General features: G+C 42.5%; 1 protein-coding gene across 1 annotated transcript; it reads left to right on the forward strand.

Moving 5' to 3' along the window:
• Window positions 1-669: 669 nt before the first annotated feature.
• RpL26 (ribosomal protein L26) lies at window positions 670-9587 on the forward strand. Its single transcript, XM_080286160.1, has 3 exons — window positions 670-883; window positions 7723-7863; window positions 9444-9587. Exons 1-3 carry the CDS (start codon window positions 716-718, stop codon window positions 9567-9569), a joined length of 435 nt encoding a protein of 144 aa, XP_080142286.1. The 5' UTR covers window positions 670-715; the 3' UTR covers window positions 9570-9587.
• Window positions 9588-19961: the final 10374 nt, after the last annotated feature.

Here is a 19961-nt window from a genome sequence, read left to right on the forward strand (position 1 = left end):
AAAATTATGAGCCAGGTTACTGTAAAGTGAGTGTGACTACTATACGAGCCCAACTTGAATTGGTTCCTTTTATAATGTATATTTGAATCATCACAAGAACCATCACACCTTGAGGGTTTGCTGTATATAGCCAGTTCAGCACAAATAATGGCCATGATCTTGATGTCAGATGAACGTTGACGACGACCCATATTTATACAGCATCAGGTGGTTGTAATTTTTTGGTTCTACTTACCCAGAGTGTAACTGCGAACAGAAACCAAGCAGCCCTAGATGTGTCAGGATCCCGAACTCCAACCTTGACCCATCGAAAATAGTTTGTAGTTGAAAATTGAGACTTGGTAGATATTTGGTATGCTGTCAGAAATCAAATTGTCCAATTTTAATCACACAAAACTCGAGATTTTACTGTGTATGTAGTGTATGTATTTGTTTTGGTTACATATTTATATGTATCATGATGAAACTAGCTAATCCATTCTATGAGGTATGTAGCGGGAGAGTATATGGCCTTGTCCGTCATTGTGGTTGGTCAGTGCTGGGGGTAAGGCCAGGGTTCTCTTGTGCTGAACCTCACCTGATGCAAACCTGCTCTCTTGCTTCCTACTCCTTGATCATGATATAGCCACTGAAACATTGTTAAAATAATTCCAGTTATGTTCAGATGATGTATGGTAAAATTTATCAGGACTGATTTTTTCTTTCAGTATCCACCATGAAATTGAACAAGTTTAAGACTGCCTCCCGGCGCAAGAACAGGGAACGGTACTTTAATGCTCCCTCTCATATCCGCCGTAGGTTCATGTCTGCACCACTTTCCAAAGAACTGCGTCAGAAGTATAATGTTCGATCAATCCCCATCAGAAAGGATGATGAAGTTCAGGTAAGAGGTTTGTCAACTTCACATGTTTTCATAATAATGATAGGAAAGTACAATAATACTGTAAATGTCTTACATACACTGTACACGAAGTATGGAACATGAAAATACTTGGGTAATAATTCTGTACCTTCTGCACAAAGATAAGTAACATCATTTATGTTCAGGTCTTGTTATATTGCTGGAGACAGTGAACTGAAAACTGCTGATTACTACAGTACTTAGTGCATTACAAGCTGACTTTCATTATATATAGTGTACTATTTTGTCTCGAGTATCTTAATTTATTCAACTGTAGGTGTGTGCATATTTTCAAGCCATGGTAAAACATAAGACACAACCTCAGCCAGTGAAATACATTGTAATGAAGTATTGCTGAACTGCAGTAAACGTAAGTCAAGTGAATTTATGACTGGTCTTACCAGGAACTTGATTTTGGTTGGATATGATTGCAGAAGCAGTCTATGGTGGAAGGATTTTTATGAAGGGATTTTCATTTACTACAGTAAAGACAGTGGTTGGTATTTAGCCTAGCTTAATTAACATAATGAACATTTGACTTATTGACCTAACACACCCAGCAGTTCAACACATGCCATAGTAACAGTATATATTATAGATCCTTAATATAAGAGAGGATATCTGCAGTACAAGAGTAGGTCAGTTGGCCCATATTTACTGAGGTAAATGTTATCGGTGTTAAAGAATTATTGTTTGGCTTTAAAAAGATATTCAGACCTAATATGTTTGTCAAACGTAATTGGGGTACTTACATAACACCTGCCAGGTAGCTGCTTATTGACTGTCAGGTAAAAAATTGGTGTCAGAACCTTGTAATTATTCCAGTAACCATCAGTTAAGAGAGGTGAAACCCATATGTGCTTCACCATACATACTTTTTCCAAAAACTCCGTCTTCTTGCAACTCCCTTGCCTCCTAAACTTATACAGTACCGGTATCTTGCTTTCTGAAACAGTCATTTACCTTATCCATTCCTCTTGGCATACCGTACATCCTTCCACCTTCAAACTCATAGATATCCTTTCCACTGCCCCATATATCCATTTTTTGTACATAGCCTATTTATATTTTTCAGTTACAGCTGAAATGCTGAAAGCCTCAGGAGATATAGGAGTGGGGTTAGTCACCGATTTGATAAGTACAAATATATATGAGTGTGTTGTCCCAGATGATTGGCTGAAAGAATGTAATTGTAAATGTGTACAAGGAGAAGGGTGATGCCCTGGATAGAGGAAATTATAGAGGCATAAAGCTTTTGGACCAAGTAATGGAGGGATATAATGGAGAGAATTCTAGAAAGTATAATTAGAGAAAGTGATTATTGATGAGAAGCAATTTGGGTTTATTCCAGGGAAAGGGACCACAGATGCCATATTCATTGTTCGACAGCTTCAGGAAAAATACATAGGTGACAGTCCCTAGAGAGGTGGTGAAGTGGGCAGTGAGAAAACTTGGGATCGAGGAGTGGCTGGTGAGGGTGTTTATGGCCATGTATGTGGGTGCTTGCACCCAGGTAAGAGTGAAGGGAGATTTGAGTGATTAGCTTTCTGTGAATGTTGGTGTGCATAAGGGATCAGTCTTGATCCTCTTGTTGTTTATTATGGTACATGAAACCCTCTCATGTGACTTCAGATGAACTCCTGTGGGAGATGTTGTATGATGATGATTTGGTGTTGATTGCAGAGAATGAAAGGAAGGTGGAGGGAAGATATTAGGAAGAGGAGAGATGGTATGGGACACAAGGGCTTGAAAGTAAATGCAGATAAAACAAAAGTGGCTGGTGGCGGTACTGTCAAAGAAGAGAGAAAGTGACCATGTGTGGGGTTTGCCATAGGGGAATGGGAAGTAATTCCATCTTGTGCAGTGTTTGTGTTAAGTGGGTGCATAAGAGATGTAGTGATATTAGAGGTAGACTGCGAGATAATGTTGATTTCATGTGTGTGGTGTGTCGGGGAGAGCATGTGGAGATTGCCAGACGTGGAAGGATTGAACTTGCTGGTGAGTCTCTTGAGTGTATGGAAGAGTTTTCTTATTTGTGGGACATTATGTGCTGGAGGTGGGGCTGGAGCTAGCTCTGTGGCTAGAGTAAGGAGTGGTTAGAAGTTCAGGGAGCTGTTGTCTCTCCTGACATTGAGAGGGCTTTCCCCCAGTGCAAAGGGATCTTTGTATGCGACACGTGTTAAGAGTGTAATGCTGTATGGTAGTGAGACCTGGGCAGTAAAGGATGAGGATATTCACAGCCTCAGACATACAGAAATGACAATGATTAGGTGGATGTGCAGTGCATCCCTGAGTCCTAGGCCTGGGGGGGGGCTAGGTTTGTAATGGAAGAGTAGAGAGGTAGGATGGGACTGTAGTATATTTATGTTGTGATGAGGAGTGGGAGATTGAGATGGTTTGGGTATGTGGAGAGGATGGGGGATGATAACTGAGTGAAGAAATTGAGAAGTGTTAATGTTACGTGTAGGATAGCGAGAGGTAGACCAAAATAGATGTGGGATGAGGTCATTGAGTATGACCTCAGGGATAAGGGACTGAATAGGGAAACTGCCAGAGATCGAGCAGTGTGGAGAGCTGTCATTAGGTGACCAGGGCTGATGTATGCAAGCATGTTGGAGCCTTCAAAAACCAAATGAAACGATTAAGCTGGTAATTGGTGGGGGCGTCCATCATCCCCTCACTTCATGTAGTGCTGCCCACTTCATGTCTCATGTCTCATTCTTTGTCTGTTTATCCTCCTCTCTTCCTGTTTTCCCACCCCTGCTGTCACTATTACTCTTTCCACATCAGGTAGCTCTGCACTAAGTGATATGCCAAATGGTGTCCTGTAACTCAGGAATCACATACAATGCTGGGTGTTAACCACATAACCAAATAACTGGGTGACATGGAGCCTACTACCCATTAACTGGATGGAGAGACACAAATGTAACATTCACATTTCGTTTTGTTTTTAAAGGCTGGATTGTGCTTGCATGCGTTGGCCTTGGTCACCAATGGCAGCTTTCCATGCTGCTCGATCTCTGGCACCCTCCCTATTCAATCCCTTATCCCTGAGGTGGCACTATGACCTCTACCCCCAACATTTACACTTCCCACTTCTGCACCCAGTTGTCATCCTCCATCCTCTGCAAATGCCCAGACCATCTCAGTCCACCTCTCCTCATCACAAACACACTCCAGTCCCATCCTTCCTTTCAAATCTTCCATCGTAAATCTAGCCCCCCAAGGCCTCACGTTCAAGGACACAAAACACATGCACTTAATCATTGACATTAATGTACGTTTGAGGCTATGAAAATCCTCCTTAACTCCCCAGGTCTCACTACCATACAGCATTACATTCCTAACACATACTGCATACCAAGATCACTTAGCATGAAAAGAGCCCTCTCATTGTCAGGAGAGGCAACAGCTCCCTGCACTTTTTCCAACCAATCCTTGTTATAGCCACAGAGCCATCTCCAGCCCCACCTCTAGCACATAACATGTCTCCCAAGCTAAACTTCCACACACTCAAGAGACTCGCCAACAAGTTCAGTCCTTTCATGCCTGACAGTCTCCACATGCTCTCTCTGATATACCACACACACAAAATAAAGAGTTATCTCACTGTCTATCTCTAGTACTCCTACATCTGTTTGCACCCACTTATACTGCAGAAGATGGAATTACTTCCCTCTTCTTTGTAGCAAACCACACATGGCAACTCTCGCTCTTCTTTTACAGTAGTGCCACCAGCCCTAGATACAGTATCTGCATTTTCTCTAATGCCCTTTTGCCCTATACCATCTCTCCACTTTCTAAGTCTTTCTTCCACCACCCTTTCATTCTCTACAATCCACACCAAGTCACCAGCATACATCTCCCACAGAGCCCATTTCTAAAGTCACGTGATGGGGCTTCAAGCACAATGATAAACAATAAGGGCCTCAAGACACCCCTGATGCATGCTGCAAGTCACAGAAAACTCTCAACTCAAATCCCCCTTCACTCTCACCTGGGTGCAAGCACCCACATACATAGCCATAACCACTCTAACCAGCCACTCTTCAATCCCAAGGTTTCTCATTGTCCACTTCACCACCTCCCTAGGGACCGTCATAGGCCTTCTCCAGATCAACAGAAACAAAGTACAGATTTCTTTTCTTTCCTATGTAATTTTCCTGAAGATGTCAAACAGTGAATGTGGCATCAGTGGTCCCTTTACCTGGCATAAACCCAAACTGCTTATCATCAAAATTCACTCTTTCCCTAATCATGCCTTCTAGAACTCACTCCGTTACCATCATTATCTGGTCCAAAAGTTTCACGGCCCTATAATTTCCTCTTTCCAGGACATCACCCTTCCCCTTGTACACATTTACAGTCACACTCTTTAACCAGTCATCTGGGACAACACACTCATACGTAATCGTATCATCAAATTTGTGACTAACCATGCTCCTTTATCTCCTGAGGCCTTCAACATTTCAGCAGTAGAGTCCAGATGCACATGCTTCCTTACCATCTACATCCTGCCTATTGCCCTGCCCACAGTAGTAGCGTTTATTAAAGGACAAGGGCCAAACACTGGATCTGTAGACTCCAAGCCTTCCTTGTTCCAGGAAAACTTGTGATTCAGCAACCTGGCTCTCTCCAGACATTTCTGATATCCTCACTGTTCACCACTACCTTTCTTTCATCATTCTTCACACACTGCCCACCTATGATATGCCAGTTCTCCTTCATCTGATTTGCCTCTTTAACCCTTTAAGTCCTGTGGTTGATGATCGTGGACCTCAAAAAATGTGCAATAAAGTCCCGTGGCTGACGATCATAGAAAGGTTACAAGAAACTGGAGAGCTGTAACCCTGCCTCTTTTAAATATAATATAAATGGTACCTAGCCAGAATTGAAGAGTGTACTGAGATGGTATGGTCATGTGGAGAGAATGGATAACAACAGAGTGGTGAAAAAGGTATTTTTGAGCAAATTTGAAGGAGGGAGGAGGTGACGTTGGCCAAGGATAGGGTGGAGAGATGTGGTGGATGAGTGTGTGAGGAAGAGAGGTTTGGAAGTCAGTGAGGCTAGGGAACTGACAAGAGATCGAGCTGGCTGGGTGAATATTGTGAGGAGAAGTGCATGATCAGGGATTTGGTACCTCTTTTTAACGTGATAGCGTCCAGATTGACTCTATCAGATACGTTTGTGTGAAGCTACAGAATGCGGTGAATGTTTTTGATGTATCTGATAGAGCCAAAATTCCGGGGGCTTGATGATGAGTGAATGGAAGCGTGGCCCATTGGATTGGGCTCGCTATAAAAGGCATTCCTTACTACTAGATTTTTCAGCTTCCATGGTATCCTCCTTGGTGCACAGGCTGCTCCTTAAGCACTGTGTCAGATCGGTAATTTGTGTTGCAGCACACACTTTTTGCTCCCTATAACTTTAATGTCCCACACCAACCCCCTATCAGCCCTCTTGATGAGGAAATAGTCAATCTGGTTACTATTTCCACAAGACTTGTATGTGAACAATTTTCTCCTTTTCCAGAAATGTGTGTTGCACACAATCGTGTTCATTGCCTCCCCAAATTCGAGTATCCTTTCCCCTTTTACATTCCTCATACCATGTATGCATCTCCAATGTACCCCTTCATATCCTTGAGCTGCCTCGCCCACAAGACCTAGTCCCCCTCCAAAATTTTTATCTCCTCATCCCCCATACCACTTGCTAAGTGTATCATGTTATCCCAGAATCTGTCTTTTTCTACGTCATCCAAGCCAGCCTATGGAGTCTACTGAACAGTTTTGAATGTTGTTATCCTTTCATTCACCCTTATTACATTCATAGCATATTCCACCCATTTATCCTTAACGAGCACAGCCACACCACCACATCCATCTGCCAAAATAGCTTGTACCTACAATCCCTCCTGACAATCATTCTGGCTGAGCCTTAGCTGTACACAGCCAACATCCACCCACCTACTCATAGCTGTAGCTACTTCCCCTGCTGTACTCTTCAGAGTACTCCAAGATGCCACCTTGGAACCAAATGTCCACTAATCCCCACATCTTGCCACAGCTGCATGGGGATGTTAGTTCACTGCAGGAGCAATTGCATGCCTGCAATTGATGGGTCAGCTGTCAGACAGACTAGGGTTGTGCAACAGTGACAGCAGCAGATATTAAATGATTTCCTTACTGTTCATGTGCAAATCACTTCTTATCCACTCATTACATTCCACACATTCCTCAATTATCGCATTCCAAGTTTACTTTCATCTATTTGCTCTCATGCTGACCAAAGCCCAGCACCTGTACATTAATGTAGGTAGTAGGCATTAATGCAACTTTGTGCTGTCCTCATACAGCCTCCATGCCCAGACCTGTTCCATTATGAAGGCATTTCTCTTCCCTTAGCCTCTGTTTTTCACATGCTTTACACACTAACCCCTTTCCTGTACTGCTTTAATGTATTGAAACTCATTTACCAGTTTGTCTCCATTTACCAGTTCATCAAATAGTCATCTCAGTATTCATCACCTTACTCTACCCACATTTACCTTCAAATAGTGCCACCCAGACATTCATAAAACTTTATACTGGTTCTGCAAATATCCTGTTCACTGTTACAAGCAACACATCATCTGCATACGGTACATCAGGTGTGAGATACTGTACTCCACACTTCACCATTAATCTGCATCTCAACTCCTCTGTCCACAACTCTTGTTATAACTCTTCGTAACCCCATCTGTTCATTTTTTGAGTTGTCGTACGGTTAATATTGATGCAGCTTTTTTGTAATCGTCATTATTCATGTTAACTTTACAGGTGGTGAGGGGTCACTACAAGGGCCAGCAGGTGGGCAAAGTGGTCAGTGTCTACCGTAAAAAATATTGCATCTACATTGAGAGGATCCAACGCGAGAAGGCAAATGGTGCCTCAGTCTATGTTGGCATCCACCCCTCAAAGGTTTGTAAGGATGTTAGTTGAATAAGTGGAACAAAAGAGTATTGGGATCCTTACTTGGGATTAATTTACATTAGTGGTATAAAAATGTTTAAATATTTCATGTGTATGTTTAGTACAGGTGACACCTTTACCTGTGTACAGTGATAGCTCGATTATCCAGGCTACATGGTGTGGAGGGGTGCCCGAATAGTCCAAAATCACAATTAATATGGTGGAAACAAAACAAGTACCTTTAGATTGGTTTATTAATGGAATACAGTATTGTTTGTATCAGTACTCTCTCATTCACACATACACACGAGAATGAGCAAGCAAGAGTATCTCTCTGGTGGTGGCTTCCCTTCCTTATCAGTCGCCCCACCAAACTCTACCCCATCACTCTCGTGTGCAGGTCGTGAACGGGAGACATGGGTGGGGGTAGACTCACTCCCGCTTACCTGTGGCTTGCTTGCTGTTTAAACAGGAGCTATCATACGGATAATTTTATTTATTGTCATACCACTTCATCATTCGGTCATAGCCCGGACACTCCGCAAATCGGATGTTCTGAACATGGACAATTGAGCTTTCACTGTACAGTGTTAAGCAAATGAGTGGGATTTTAATGTACTCTGTGCACCACTTATTAGTCTTTTAGCTGACCCCAGCTATGCTATTGTAGTGCATATTTCGCTGATTATTTGTACATGAATAACATTTCAACATTATGGCCATCTGTTCTGGTTACCTTGTCATATTTCTTTAGCCTAATACAAGAAGAGATCAGCGGAAGACAATACAAGCTGTGTTTGCACGTACGACATCAAAAGCCATCTAAATGCCATTAAATTTTTTAGTTAATTCTTATGTCCCTTTGTATGGATAATTCTTGTTTTATATACAGTAAGGAACAACAATTCCCATAGTTCTGTAATCCACTGTCTGTGTCACATTTAGGACATATTCATCTTCCCTGATGCATATCAAAGAGCATCATTTATGGGGAGAGAAACATATCAAGTTTCCCCTTTGGAATATTATCCAGCTGAATACAGTATGAATTGGGAGGGGGGGGGGATATTTGGTGAGCAATTGTTCCTGACTGTACAGGGTACTACAGGGATCCCAATACTTGATTTTTTATTGTAAGCTTAATAGAAATATGTATTTACTCCCTCTGTATGATGACAATGGCTAATCCATTCTCTGAGGGGGCAATTGGTGGGTGAGTTTGTGGCCTTGTCCGCCATTGTCATCAATCAGTGCTGGGGTGAGGGCAGGGTTCTCTTGTGCTGATCCCCACCTGATAGACACGCTCACTTGCCAGTTGCACCAGGTTCACTCCTGGCTCCTAGATGTTCCAAGGCTGCTGACTAGAGGGAATCATGGAAATATGTCATTTATATTAGGGCTTTCAGTAACTATTTACTTGTACAGTATGCAGCGTGTATTGGTAAGAAGTTTTAGACGAGGTGCTATAATATGTAGATTATTTGGGTAGAAGTTCAGTACAGTGTTTTTTAGGTACTGGTAATGCTGTAGATTTGAGATATTTGAAAGCAGGATAATAGTTGTGTTATTTCTCTTATGGGTGGTTTTAGGTGTGTGTGATGAAACTGAAGCTGGACAAGGACCGCAAGAAGATCATTGAGAGGAGAGCAGCTGGCCGGGCAGCCAGACAGGGCAAGGACAAGGATAAGTTCACTGCTATGGATACTTCAGCATAAATAAACACTCTTTGATTACATCAATTTTAATTACCTTAATAATTAAGGTAATGAATAAAGTAATGCTTAGCAGTGGAAATGCTGTTTGTTTAAAAAGTAACGACAGTTTTGGGCCAGAACTGTAGTATTTATTAATGAACAGCAGTTCCATGTGGGTATAATTTTCATTATGTGAAGCTACAGAACGACGTGAATGTTTTTTGGCATATCTGATAGAGCCAGGATTCCGGAGGCTTGAATGATGAGTGAATGGAAGCGTGGCCCATTGGATTGGGCAAATTGGGATGTCTGGACATTGCTACTCCTCACGCTGCCCATGCGTGGGAAAGGAAGTCCGGATGATGATGATGATGATGATGACATTTCACAGCACAGATCAAGAAAGAAAACATATTATTGTGCTAGTATGTGTTTAGTTTCATATTGGAGGCCACACAAATGCACAACTGCTTTGGAGCATGGTGGTACTTCATATAAGAAATTATTTTCCTATACTTTGCTGAGGATTTGAAATATGGCAGAGGGTAGCAATTTTTCGGTAAAAATGTTAAATGTTTCAATCACGAATATTTGCATGTAAATTTCAAATTGGGTATACAATAGTGTGAACCTTGTAATGGTAGTTATGGAAAACAGAAGAATGCAGGATTGAGGTTGCATTGTAATATGTACACTTTGATTACCCGGTAGATGATGATGAGTTTTAGCAGTCTATCTCTCTACCTATTGCCAGATGCATTAATCCTGTAAGGGGTGGCCACAAACAAATCACCTCCATGTCGTCCTGTCCCCTGCCATTTCATTGCCCTGTTTCCAGCTCACACCCCCCTCTCTCATATACCTCTCCACTCCATCCCTCCATCTCATCCTTGGCCTCCACCTCATTCACATACACTCTCCTCGTCAGTCTCTTGCCCTCCATCCTCTCTACATGTCCAAACCACCTCGGTGTGTTTCTCCTAACTCTTCCTGTCACATCCACATCCACACCACAATGCTCCTTCACTTCCTCATTTGTTAGTCTGTCTCTCCATGTGACTCCACATCTATCTGTCTATCTATTGCCAGACGCCTCAATCCCGTATTGGGTGGCCACAAACAAATCGCCTCCTCGTTGCCCTGTCCCCCGCCATTTCACTGCCCTACTCCCAACTCACACCCCCCTCTCTTATATACCTCTCCACCCCATCCCTCCATCTCATCCTCGGTCTCGCCCTCCCTCTCCCCCCCTACACCTCACGCACATACACTCTTATCAGTCTCTCACCCTCCATCCTCTCCACATGGCCAAACCACCTTAGTGTGTTCCTCCTAATGCTTCCTATCACATCCACATCCACCCCACAATGCTCCTTTATATCATCATTTGTCAGCCTCTCTCTCCATGTGACTCCACAGGCTCCTCTTAAATAACTCATTTCCACTGCTCTCACTCTTGACTTGTGTCCTTCCAACAACGTCCAAGCTTCACTTCCATAAGGAGATGGTATCACAATACAGTCATGTAGTAACTTTTTCACTTCCATGCTCACTTCCCCGATTCTTATCACTGCTTTCAAGGAACCAGCAACCTTTCTTCCTTGTTGTACCCTTTCAAGCACTTCACCCTCCAAACTTCCATCCTTACTCATCACACTACCCAAGTACTTAAATGCACTCAAATTTTCCATTTCCTCACCATCCAACCTCACTGTACATTCACTGACTTCACCTCTCTCAAAGACCATCACTTTACTCTTCCCTACGTTCACCTTTAAATTCCGTTTCATACACTCCCAAACTCATCCACCAAGCCTTGCAGCTTCCCTTCACCTTCACTCAACAATACAGTATCATCTGCAAACAACAGTACAGAGAGTTGCCAAACACTATCCTCTCTCACCAGGGCCACTCCAACATCAACTACCCTACCTTGTACCTCTTTAATTACCCCATCCATGTACAGATTGAACAACCATGGAGACATGACATCCCTGTTTCAACCCAACCTTCAAAGAGAAAAATTCACTCAGTTCACCATCCACACGCATTGCAGCCTTAGCACCATCATACATACTCTTCACAGCATTCAACAACTTCCCATCTACTCCATATATTATTAATACTTTCCTCAATCCTTGTCTATCCACCCTGTCATATGTTTTCTCCAGATCCATGAAAGCCGCATACAACTTCTTTCTCTTCTCCAGAAACTTTTCCACTGAAGATCTAAGAATGAATATCTGATCTACACAACCTCTTTCCTCCACATGCTCCTCTTAACTCATTTCCACTGCTATCACTCTTGACTTCTGTCCCTCCAAGAAGGTCCAAGCTTCACTTCCATACATTAGAGTTGTTATCACAATACTGTCATGTAGTAGCTTTTTCACTTCCATGCCCGCTTTCTTATCACTGCTTTCATGGAACCAGCAACCTTCCTTCCCTGCTGCACCCTTTCAAGCACTTCATCCTCTAAACTTCCATCCTTTCTATCACAGTACCCAAGTACTTAAACACAACTTACATTTTCCATTTCCTCCTCATCCAGCCTCACTGTATATTCACTGACTTCATTTCTCTCGAAATCCATAACTTTACTCTTCCCTACATTCACCTTAAGATTCCGTTTCTTATATACTTTCCCAAACTCATCCTTCAAGCCTTGCACTCCCCTTCGTCTTCACTAAACAACACAGCATCATCTGCAAACTACAGTACAGGGAGTTTCCAAACACTGCCCTCTCTCTCTAGGGCTGCTCCAAAATCCACTGCCCTACCTTGTACCCTGTATCTCTTTTATAACCCCATCCATATACAGATTGAACAACCATGGAGACATGACAACCCTTGTTTCAATCCAACCGTCAGATATAAAAATTCACTCAGTTCACTATCCACACGCAGTGCAGCCTTAGCCCTCTCAGACATACTCTTCACGGGATTCAAAAACTTCCCATCTACTTCATATCTTAATACTTTCCACAATCGTTGTCTATCCACCCTGTCATATGCTTTCTCCAGATCCATGAGGGCCGCATACAACTTCTTTCCCTTCTCTAGAATCTTTTCCACGAAAGATCTAAGAATGAATGTCTGATCTACACAACTTCTTCCTCTCCTAAACCTCCCTGTTCTTCTCCAACTAATTCCTCTTATTTCCCAAACTCTGTCAATAAGTATCCTACCATATACTTTTCCTGCTACACTAAGAAGAAAAATGCCCTTGTGATTATCTGACACTTCTTTTCCCCCCTTTCCTTTGCACAGGGGAATAATTATACCTGACTTCCAGTCCTCTGGGACTCTACCTTCCTCCCAGGCCAGTCTACACATCTTCCACATCCATTCTACTGTCTCTCCTCCATGCTTCAGCATTTCACCACACACTCCATCAATTCCTGGGGCTTTCCCCATTTTAACTTGATTCATTGCTTCCACAACTTCATTCTGCTGCTTCCTTCTCTTTTCACGTTCCTCCTCCTCCCAACTATTCCCAGCCACTTATACTTTGCCATTATTCTATTTTTTCAACAATTCCATAAAGTGTTCTCTCCATCTGCTCACTTTTGCTCCCTTGTCCACTAGTAATATACCATTTTTATCTTGCACTCACTTGATGTAGTGCTGCCTACTTCTTCCTTAGCCTTTATCATTCTTTTTCTGTGCCTGTCGTCCTCTCTTCCTATTTCTCCCATCTCTCTTATCACTTATTGCTTTTTTTCCCTCTACAGGTGGCTTTACATTGAGTGACAAGCCAAATGGTTTTCTGTAAGCCAAGAAACCATTTACAACGCTGGGTGGTGACCATATAACCAAATCATACGTGCTCCCTACGTGTCAGCAAGTGGGTTGGTGGAGGGTTAGTGCCCTTCCCCGTAAAACAAATAACTCAAAGTCAAATGGCCATCCCTTATGGGATTATGGCGTCTGGCAATAGATAGATAGATAGATCTTTCACTCACTAGCTAACTGCTTTGGCAAATAATTGTAGAGGGACCTGTGTTAGCTGCACTATTTTTAAATCACTGCCTAATGGTTCAAGTTAGTTACCCTCTTCTTTCCTTCTTTCCTTTAGACTATATTCTTCATAAAAGTTTGTGAACTGGAGGGGTTAGATAAAGCTTTCACTGTACCCGTACACTACTAAGGTGCTTTACAAAGTGCAATAAACTTGTCAGGAGAAAGCCAAAGTAAGAAGCTTCCTCAGATTGAAGAGGTTAAGCTAAACTAGTGAAAGGTAGGAAAGCCATAAGGAAGTTGGCAGAATTTTTGAAGGATATATTTGATTGACCTGTTTTAACTAGCATGCTGTTAGTTCTGTCTGTTGTTCTTTCCTGTTTCTTAGTCTTGCCTCAAGTCCTTGGGTAAGATAATATGTTGTTTATGTTGTATTTGTAATGAATTATAGTTTACAGTTACTTTTTATGTACTCATTTTTCTAATGACTACTTGCAACCTGTGTTCACAATGCCAGTTGATCCACTCATTGAACACTTAAGCTTTTGTACAAGTAATTGATCCAAAGCTGATCCATGCAAGTATTGATCACTGCTGTTCTTATATATACAGTATATGTATGAGAGAGAAAGTTAAAAGTATGTGCATAATAAATGCTTTGTAAGATGGCATATGAGGCACAGTGAAGGTCAGCACAGGCCAAGCTGCAAACCTCTTGAGATAAAATTTACATAAGTTGTAAAACAATGACTCGGGGAAGGTATACTACCTTATAAAGAATCAGCCTGGCTGGGGTTGAGAGTGAGATGCTTGGGAGTGTAATTAATAGTGAGGGAATGATTTGCTTTAATTTGGTGAACAGTTCATGAATGGCCCAGAGCTGACATAAAACTATTACTGTGATAACTGAATGTGACTCTTCGTGCCTTCAGTTTTATTCATCTTAAGGGAGTAACACTTCATGCTTTGATTTATGACCTGCTTGCATGAATTGGTGTTGGTCACCTGATGGTGGCTTTCCACCCTGCTCGATCTCTAGCAGCCCCTGTTTAGTTCCCAAACTCATGAGGTCACGGTATGACATCATCATCATCCGAACCTCCTTTCCCATCCTAGGGTAGGGTGAGGATCACGGTATGACTTTTTTTTTTTTTTTTTTTTTTTTTTTTTCTCCCCGTGTACTTATCCCCCAATACAAATGCCTCACCCTCCCCACCCACTCTTTTTATCCATCATTCACTTGATATACGCAAACCAACTCAGTCTACCCCTTCTCATCACGGCAATACATTTCAAGTCCCATCCTTCCTCTCAACTCTCCATTTGCGTTCCTAACCCCTCAGACTTGTCATTCAAGGGTGTACTACGAGTACATATCCATCTGATTCTCATTTCCAGACATTTGAGCCTGTGAATGTTTCCTCCTTTATTGCCAGTCTCACTGCCATACGGCATTACACTTCTAACGTGTTGCATACAAGGATTGTTTAACAGAGGGGTAGCTGCATAAATTTGTCATTTTATAATTATCTAGCTATCGAGTATAGGTGGGGGAGAAGAGAGGTATATGTGAGCAGGAGAAGGGAGGTGAGGAGACTGTTGAAGGACAGTAAGAAGAGAGTGGATGAAGAGTTTGGGAGGAATATGAGTGTGAAATGGAGGGAGAGTAAGAAATTGTTTTGGAAGGAGGTAAAGACATTGTGAAAGGGGAAGTAGTAGGGGAGTGAAAGATGGGAAAAAAATAGTTGGTGAAGAGAGAGAAACTTTCATGAGGAGATGGAAGGAGGACTTTGAGGATTTGTTGTTGTAGAGAATGAGAAATGCGAGTATAAGTGGTTGGGGAATGACTGGGAGAAGAGATGAGAGGAGGGAGGAAGAGATCAGTAGGGCGGAAGTAGTTGAAGCAATGAATAAGACCAAGATGAGAAAGTCCCCAGGAATTGATGGAGTGTGGTGAAATGCTAAAGTATGGGGGTGAGATTGTTGTGGAGTGGATATGAAAGTTGTGTAAATTGGCTTGGAAAGAGGGAAGGGTTCCAGAGGACTGGAAATCAGGTATAATTGCTCCCTTATACAGAGGAAAAAGGAGAGAGAATTATGTGGTAACCGTAGGGGTATTTACCTTCTTAGTGTGATTGGAAAAATATATGGTAGAATACTCATTGGTAGGGTTAGGAATATAACAGAGGAGCTAGTTGGAGAACAAGGGGATTTAGGAAGGGAAAAGGGTGTATATAATAGATATTTACTCTAAGATGGCTATTGGAGAAGTATCTAGAGAAGGGAAAGTAAGTATATGCTGCCCTCATGGACTTGGAGAAAGCATATGACAGAATAGATAGGCAAGGTATGTGGAAGGTATTAAGAATCTATGGAGTGGATGGGAAATTGTTGACTGCTATGAAGAGTATGTACGAGGGAGCAAGGGATACGGTGCGAGTGGATGGTGAGCTGAGTGAGTTCTTTGATATAAATGTGGGACTGAAACAGGGATGTGTGATGTCTCCATGGCTGTTTAATATATTCATGGTTAGGGTTGTAAAGAAGGTGCCAGATAGGGCAGTGGATGAGGGGGTGGCTCTAATGAATGAGGGTGAGGTGTGGAAGATTCCGGTGTTGCTGTTTGCTGATGATACAGTATTGTTCAGTGAAGATGAATGAGAGTTGCAAGGTTTGGTGAATGAATTTGGGACAGTGAGTAAGAAGAATCTGAAAGTTAATGTAAGCAAGAGTAAAGTTATGGTGTTTGGGAGGAATGAGGTCAAAGAATGCACAGTGAGGATATGGAGTAGCCTATGTGAGTGCATTCAGGTACATGGGTAGTGTGATGAGTAAGGATGGAAGTTTTGGGGATGAAGTGCTTGAAAGGGTACAGCAGGAAGGAAGGTTGTTGGTTCACTGAAAGCGGTGATGAGAAATGGGGAGGTGAGTATGGAAGTTAAGAAGTCTGCACGAGAGTATTGTGATCCCTACCCTGACGTATGGAAGGGAGGCGTGGACCCTGCTAGAGGGGAACAAGTCAAGAGAGAGAGCAGTGGAAGTAAGTTACCTGAGAGGAGCATGTGGAGTGACATGGAGGGACAGGTTGACGAATGAAGAAGTGAATGAACGTTGTGGAGTTGATGTGGATGTGATGGAGAAAATTAAGAGAAATACACTGAGATGGTTTGGACACGTGGAGAGAATGGAGAATGAAAGACGTAAGAGGGTGTATGTAGGTGATGTGGAGAGAGGGAGAGGGAGGGGGAGACCAAGGATAAGGTGAAGGGATGGAGTTGAGAGGTATATGAGGGAGGGGGGAGTGAGTCGCGGGGAGGGCAGTCAAATGGTGGGTGACAGCGACTTGGAGGTGTTTTGTCTGTGGCCACCATTTTGCGGTATTTAGGCGTCGGGCTATTGATAGGTGGATAGATAATTGTATGGTTGTTAGAATAAAAGTAACATTCCCAGGCCAAAATGATTAATGAAAATGACTATGACTAAAGCTTTACTGATAGAAGTACTGTAGACTTTGATAGTTCTGATTGCTTCTGAATATCGCCATGACCTAAAATGATGGAGGTAGCCGTGTGCTTGGCATTGCGTGAACTCGCTGGTGAATAATTTCTTAACATTTCATCATCATGTTGACGTTTTTCCGACCTAACTCGTAGGCCATGTTTGCAGTTGACAGCTATTTGGTCAGTGAATGTGTTTGACTTGGCAGTCAACGGACTAACTCCCATAGCTGTATGTGGAACATAGGTATATTTTTTGAGCCACAGTTTCAAAGACTGATTTTGTGTGAATGACTATGTGGCTTGTAGGCCATGTTTGCAGTTGACAGTTATTTGGTCAGTGAATGTGTTAGACTGATTTTGTGTGAATGACTATGTGGCCCATTTCATTGGGTATGATTTTTGAAAGCTCGTTTTGTGCTTTGTAGATCTTTGTTTCTAGATTGTTAGGTGTGAGAGGATTGATCTTACTGGTGAGTCTTTTGAGTATGTGGAAGAGTTTTACTACTTGGGAGACATGTTATGTGCCGTAGGTGGGGCTGGAGCTAGAAGTGGTTAAAGTGAGGAGTGGGTGGATGAAGTTCAGGGAGCTGTTGCTTCTCTGACATTGAGAAGGCTCTCCCTCCGTGATAAGGGATCTTTGTACGAGGCATGCGTTAGGAGTGCGATGCTGTGTGGTAGTGAGACCTGGGCAGTAAAGGAGGATATTCGTAGGCTCAAACGTACAGAAATGACAATGATTAGGTGCATGTGCAAGTGTGTCCTTGAATGCGAGATCTTGGAGGTGGGGGGGGCTTGAATTACGATTGAAGAGGTAAGAGGAGGGATGGGACTGGAGTTTATTGGTGATGTGATGAGGAATAGACTGAAATGGTTCGGGCATGTGGAGAGGCAGGGGATGACAGTTGGGTGCAGAAAGTGAGATGTGTGAATGTTGGGGGTAGGGTCGTGAGAGGCAGACCGAAAAAGACCTGGGATGAGGTCTTAGAGTGAGACCTCGGGTTGACAGCACATCACCGCAGCGAGGCACAGGAGAAAGCTTGGAGGTTTGGTTCCTGGGTGGATGTCGCATTTATCTGCACCCAGTTAATAGGGGCACAACATTAGGCTCCACTTGACTCCATGACCTGGTTATAAGATTACCACCCGGCACTGTAAGTGCTTTTCTGGGTTAATGGAAATCACAAGAATTTACGGTCAGTGTATAACCACCCGAAGCGGAAAGAAGTAATAAGAAGAAATGAGGGAAGTAGGAAAAGAGGGCCGACACAAAAATAGAATGATAAAGCTGGATGTAGAAGTAGGCAGCACTACATCCAGTGAGTGGAAAAATCTACACATTACCAGGACCATATTCTTGTCAGCTTAGGAGGCTCTTGTACGTATTTAACAAATTTGTGTATGGGATAGCTTGCATGCTTTGTCTTTTTAATATCAACAACTTAAAAATAACGAACATATTTATCTACCGTATGAAGAAATGGTAAGGAGGTGCTATGGAGCCTCCTTAACCAACAAGAATATGGTCCCTTGCGCATTTCCTTGTTAGGTAATATTTGCCAATACTTTCTCCTTTAGTCTTGCATAGCTTGAGTGTAGTTAATACTGAAGTTAGATTTTGATTCAATACAAGCTGTTTCCACAGATTCAGGAACAGCAAGTATGACAGAGAAAGGTTGAATGTAAGATTTTCTCAGCACCTTATGTAGCACTTGGGATCTTCCATCTTCCCCATTCCCACATGTTGCTATACTTTTATTTTTACAGTTTTCAGTGCCATTTTTTTGAGTGCTGCAGGTACGTTTCTCGTAACTTTTTAATCAGATTTGTCCTTTCAGTGCGATTTTCTCAGTACTGTAAAAATTTTATATCAGTTTTTGCTAGAGGCATTGGTTGTTGGGCGTATTCGTTTGCTATCCTTTACCATTTATCCTGATACTCTTCTCTCCTTTTGAGGGGGCTTTACATTGAATGACAAGCCTAGAGGTTTCCTGTAAACCAGGAAACCATTTACATCGCTGAGTGGCAACCACATAGCCAACCCATATATGTTTCTCTACGTATCAACAAGTGGCTTGGAGGGTTAGTGCCCCTCCCCGTAAAGCAACTAACTCGAAGTCAGACGGCCACCGTGTATGGGATTATGGCGTTTGGCTATATATAGAAACACACCGAGACAACCTGCATACTTCAGGTTGTCCTTCTTTTCCCCTTGTTATTTTGTTTGTTCGTATTTTGGTTTGTAGAACGTATTTCCATTGCTCTGTAGAAAAAGCCTCGCCACTCTCGTACTGCACAACCAGAACACGAGAAATCTGCAGCTTTAACCCCACTGTCCTACGTGCAGTGCCTATCGTCATCAGTATACCTCCCTGCCATGCTTCAGTGCAGCCCGTCTTGCCCACTCATCCCTACTCTACCCCCACCATTTTTCCATCTCTCTCTCTCTCTCTCTCTCTCTCTCTCTCTCTCTCTCTCTCTCTCTCTCTCTCTCTCTCCTTTGATTTTATAGGCGATATTTATAATTAGCCAAGTCCTTTTCAGCACCACTTGTTTATATCTGTCCATGCACCACATTTTATAATGTCCCTTCATTTTTTTTTTTTTTTTTTTTTTTTTTTTAATAGGGGAAAATCTCGGTCTAACACTTCTCCCAACTTCTTTATTGCATGATAGACCTCGTGTTCAAGATGTTAACGCAAGCCACATTCAATCCTCATGTTCGAAAACAAGCAAAACTAGAGGGGCACTCAGTGGAGCACATCTCTCCGACAAGGGCAACGTAATTTCCAAACCACTCTTCATAGTGGGTCAGGTTTTCTCATAATTGATTAGGGTTTCTCAAAGTATTTTCCGGATCCAGAATCTGTATTACGATCCGGATCGGTCCCAAAAGTAATCGATTATTTCCTGGGACATGGGCTGATCTACCCACCAATTTTGGCCTAAATATCTC

Source organism: Coenobita brevimanus, chromosome 110, assembly GCF_032717465.1.
Source record: "Coenobita brevimanus isolate Jiangsu-jjx chromosome 110, ASM3271746v2, whole genome shotgun sequence".
Classification (NCBI taxonomy): Eukaryota; Metazoa; Arthropoda; class Malacostraca; order Decapoda; family Coenobitidae; genus Coenobita; species Coenobita brevimanus.

Excerpts from the sequence above, each read along its gene's own strand:
- RpL26 (XM_080286160.1), top strand. The coding sequence starts at position 716 with ATGAAATTGAACAAGTTTAAGACTGCCTCCCGGCGCAAGAACAGGGAA. Across the intron at positions 884-7,722 it reads GAAAGGATGATGAAGTTCAG|GTGGTGAGGGGTCACTACAA; the intron begins GTAAGAGGTTTG and ends TTAACTTTACAG. Across the intron at positions 7,864-9,443 it reads TTGGCATCCACCCCTCAAAG|GTGTGTGTGATGAAACTGAA; the intron begins GTTTGTAAGGAT and ends GGGTGGTTTTAG.